At 44.0% G+C, this 4869-nt stretch overlaps 1 protein-coding gene across 2 annotated transcripts in view; it reads right to left on the bottom strand.

Moving 5' to 3' along the window:
- Cdh5 (cadherin 5) overlaps positions 1–4869 on the bottom strand; it is a 39286-nt gene that overhangs the window by 8615 nt on the left and 25802 nt on the right. For both annotated transcript variants that reach the window (XM_055621582.1, XM_055621583.1), the window contains 2 exons: positions 4567–4754; positions 2911–3161 (listed from right to left, as the gene is read on the bottom strand). In XM_055621582.1, the coding sequence (XP_055477557.1) occupies positions 2911–3161; positions 4567–4754 (439 nt within the window). The remainder of the gene's footprint in view (positions 1–2910; positions 3162–4566; positions 4755–4869) is intronic.

The raw sequence follows: 4869 nt of genomic DNA, 5'->3' as shown, positions 1-4869 counted from the left end.
TATCTATCTATCTATCTATCTATCTATCTATCTATCTATCTATCTATAAAAGTATAAGAACTTAGGAAATACATCATTCGCAAAGATGGGTCCTGCTCCTGCAAAGAAAAAAGAAATGTCTTGAAAACTTTAAGAGATTTCCTGTTCAGAAGTAGAAACCTGATTTGGGAGGAATTGAAATGAAGTTATTGGCGTGTGTGTGAGTGATGCTTTTAACTGGAAAAACATTTAAGATTTTGTAGACAAAAGGAAATCTCCAATCAAATGTCTATGGGGTGTGGGGAAGAAGGGTTATAGCAAAGATGAAGAGCAAGAGAAAAGCTATTCCATTTGAGAAACAGGAAAGGTAAAACAAGAAACAAGGTGAGTAAGATCAAACACAGCCCAGGCGATGAACACAAGCAAGCAGGGTGAACACAAAGTATCTCTGCTGAGATCAAAAAGCCAGGCTGACTGCATGTTGTTTTTCAAGAGTCAGCTTGAAGTCAAACAGTCTCGAGGTAAAAGCTGGAGAATTTATCAAACAGAAATAACATGTAAACAGGGCGGGCATGTCTAACATCAGATGATTGGCACCGAGGGCCAAAAGCATAAGCAGAACAAACTGGCTAATTTCACAGTCGCATAATTCCAGCTCCTGAGCTCAGCCGTGGAGTGCCAGCCTGGCTTGCACAGACCCTGGCACTGGAGAAGGAAGTTATAGGACATAATGAAGGTAGAATAGTGGTAAATCTTAGTTAACTGGACAGAAAAATTAAAATACTAAAATGGGAAGTGTTGATATTGCAGTAAAAATGGGCACAAGACAACTGTATTATATTACAGAACATATTGGACCGCCCCCACCAGCCCCCCCACCACTAGTAAAAGAAAAACTATCCCAAGCCAATCCCTCCAAGTCTTCAATTAATGCAACAGCCAAAATTATACTTATAAGTGGAGTAGAATGGCAGTGACATGGGGTCCCCAGATGTGTGAGATGTACCCAAACATGCTTTGTTCTCAACAAGAAGACCTAACACGGCCTGGTGACGCAGGCCTGCACTTTCGGGAAGCTGAGGCAGAATTTCAGGGTCCACCTGGGTATAGAGTGAGCTCATGGCTAGATTGGGCAATTTAGTGAGACCCTGTCTGAAAATGGAAAAAAAAAAAAAAAAGATGAAAGAGACCTGGGGATGGGGCTCAAAAGGTAGAGTGCTTGAGAAGGCCTTGACCAACCCTGGACTTACAAATAAACAAAGATTTTCCAAAATTGATATATAAAATCAGTTCTTGAGCCATTGAAATGGCTCAGTGGGCAAAGGAACCTATGGCCAAGTCTAATAACCTGAGTTCTAATCCCTGGGTCCCATGTGGTACCCAGAGACAACTGACTTCCATAAGTTACCTCTGACCTCCACATTTGTGCTGTGGCATGCACCACTCCTTACACACAGAATAAATAAATAAAGTATAATAAAATTAAAAAAATATCACTAGGCTATAGATAGTTTTAAAACTACATTATGAAACCAGGTATGGTGGACTGTACTGTGTAATTCCAGTACCCAAGAGGCAGAGTTAAGATTATTGCAATTCAAGGCCAGTCTTTAAAAAGAAGCAATATATATATATATTTTTTTCACGTGTAAGAATGGTCATTTCAGATTGGATAAAAAAAACAGGGTGAGAAGGGCTTCTGTTAGACAGATTATAAAGTTCAGCAGAAATCTGTTCCATTTAATGCCACAGAAGAAATGAGATAGAGTGGAGAGTTCAGAGGTAGTCAAGTCTATGTAAGAGCTTAAATATTTGACAAACAGTGGAGAAATAATAACATTTAGTCAACAGAGCTGACACGCGGGCTTCATGTGTGGGACAAAGTAAGATTGGACTGAATACATGCTTACTACCAAATAGTATGTGAGTTCAAGAAGTCTGAGCAGATCTGTGTATTCCTTTGTCCCACAAGGTAGAGGAAGGACATCTAGTTAGGACAAGTGAGCAGGGACACAGGTTTAAAAGCGTCATCCCTCACCCTCCAAAGTCCATGTGTTAGAAACTGTATCTACAAATTCATATATCTGTGGTATTTGGAGATAAAGCTTTTGGGAGGCAATTACTATTAGATTAGGTCATGAGGCTGGGCCCCCATGGAGGATTAGTGGCTTGATAAGAAGACAAAGATAGACCTATGCTAGCAAGCTCATTATGTCTTACCATATTGCAGTGAGAAAGACCTCATTAGATGGCAAACGGGTGCTGGCATCATGCCCTTGGATTTCCAAGCCTTTAGACCTTTACGATAAAGAGACTCTGCAGTTCATAAATTATCCAGCCCAGGGTATGAAGTTATGGCAATGGAAAATGAACTAAGGACAAGCATTGATGAAATGTGCAGGACATGATCCAAAACAAATGACAACAAAAACACAAACAGTAAAAAAAAGAAGTAAACATCAGTGTATCTGTACATTTGTGTAGTCTTGAAGGAAAGGCTACTCCAAGCCCATCTATAAACTCGATGGGAGCAGACACTACCACAGATTTCTTTGTATATGTGTAGCTCCACCAAGTTAAAACACTTCCAGCTTTGTGTTTTGGGAGACAAATTGCTAAACAATTTTTGGTGATGGGGCTTCAGATATGCCATTGCTGCTTGATGATTGCTCTCTTGACTCCCAGGCCTCATTAGATGGGACCCATGTGAGTCATGGTCCAAAGTCATTCAAAGAACAGAGGATGGCCTGGACTAGACAAAATGGACAGGACAGGAGCTGACAGGACAAGGGTGTTAGTAGAAAGAGCCAGGGTCCAGCATCTTTCCATGGAGGTGTTAGGAGAAACCAGTGTCCCCTGAGCCTTGCTCTCAGACCACCAGACATGAGAATGCCCACTGCCATTATCACCTCACGCCCACCACCTCATTACCCAATGGTGCGCTGTGCCTTGTCAGGGTCTTTGGCCACCACAGTGCCGATCCGAGGTTTCTTCTGGTTCTCTAGCAGTTGGAAGTGATAGAAGCGTCGCTGGAAGACAGGGGGCTCATCCACATCCATGACATTGATGGTGATCTTGGCTTTGTTTTTGCCCGCAGTGCTGCTCAGGTATCTGAGTCTGATTGTGGGGTCTGTGGCCTCAATGTAGAATGTATACTGCTGGATGAGCTCATAGTCCAGGGGCTGTGTAGACGGGAAGTGTGGAGACTGTCTTTAGCCCGTTTCATTTTACTGGTCCCAACTCTGTACCCAGTCCTGCTCTAAGCATCAAAGGCATGCAGAGACCCAGTCCTTCTCTCAAGGGGATCATAGCCTAGTGGTTCTGTTCAAAGGGAGCACCTTTCATGATTCTGCTCAGGAGGCTTCTCCTGTGTTTGCCTAGTAAATTCCTTCCTATTTATCTTGAGGAATGAATGGGAGTTTGCTAGTGAGCAGATAGTAAGAGACAACCTTCTCAGAAACTACTCTGGACAAAGGCAACAGCTTCCTGTCTGGCATTGTTATATTAGCCCTGAACTTATCAGCTACATTGTTGTTGTTTGTGTGTCTATCTTCCCTACTGTTTGAGATCTTTGTGGACTCTGGTGGCTCTCTGTGTTCCTAGTCCTCTACCTGAAAGTTCTGGAAACACGAAAGCTCTTCTCTCTCCTCTGCTGGATTCAGTCAGTATGACTTGGCTTGCTGCCAGCAGTGGCCACTGTCCATGACCAATTGTGCTTTCAGGTACGCATTCTTTACATAAATGTTGACAGATTTCTACTTGCTGGGACACTGGGAGTTAATGCTGAGGGGTGGGGAGGGCAGTACAGCGGTTTCAAATGTGAATTTGCCATATAACTTGGAATTACCTGAAAAGGGAACCTCAATTGAGGAATTACCTACATCAGGTTGGCTATGGGCTTGTCTGGTGGGGGGGGGGGTAGTCTTGATTGTTAATTAGTATAGTAAGACCCAGCCCACTGTGGGCGGTACTGTGCCCTAGGCTTGATCCTGAAGTATGAGTGCATTCGTGCATTTGTTTCTTTTTGCTTTTGACTGTGGATGTGATGTGGCCAGCTGTCTCAAGCTCCCACCGCTGCGACTTCCCCTTCATAATGGACTCAACTTGGACTTGGAAGCCCAGTACATCCTTTCTTCTCCAAACTTGCTTTTTGCCAAGGTTATTTTATCACGACATGAGAAATGATAGCAGAACAAGTGTTCTCAGCACTGCAGTGTTTGTGGCTGCTTACCCCGGAGCCTTGAGATGTGCTCTATAGTGCCCCCATGGGTCTGAGATCCACTTGTTCCTGTTTATCAGTGATCTCAGGAGTCACTACCTTATGGCCACCTGTCACTACTCCTAAGGTTTCCAGGGACTACTTCCCAAATAAACATTTCACATCCAAAGCATTGCCTCTGGTCGATTTCTGGGACAACTCAGCCTGAGACAGTGAGCTATAGTCTCCATGAGCACATGGCCAGCTCTGAGCTGTAAAGGACATTCTCCTTCAATAGCCTGTGGCTCAGAAGCAGTCCCCTAGCACGTCCTTTGGATGCTGTGAACTCCACAGACCATGAACAGGTTCAGTGGCGCAGGTCTACATACCTTCGTGGGCTTGATGATGCCCTCATTACGGTTGGGGTCTGTCTCAATGGTGAAGGTGTCCCTGTACTCGCCGTGCATGATGCTGTACTTGGTCATCCGGTTCTGAGGCTCGTCTGGGTCCTCCACAGTTAGAAACCCCAAGGGGCTGCCCACACGGATATCTTCAGGCACCGTAAATGTGTATGTGGCTGATGTGCATAGGGTACCACAAATAGTTAATGAGATGTTTAAGATTTCTGTCCCTGAATATTATTACACACACACACACACACACACACACACACACACACACACACACACACA

This window comes from Psammomys obesus, unplaced genomic scaffold, assembly GCF_907164565.1.
Source record: "Psammomys obesus unplaced genomic scaffold, mPsaObe1.curated_primary_1811, whole genome shotgun sequence".
Taxonomy (NCBI): domain Eukaryota; kingdom Metazoa; phylum Chordata; class Mammalia; order Rodentia; family Muridae; genus Psammomys; species Psammomys obesus.
The sequence above is the reverse complement of the archived record's forward strand: the minus strand, read 5'-3'. Positions and strand labels throughout refer to the sequence as shown.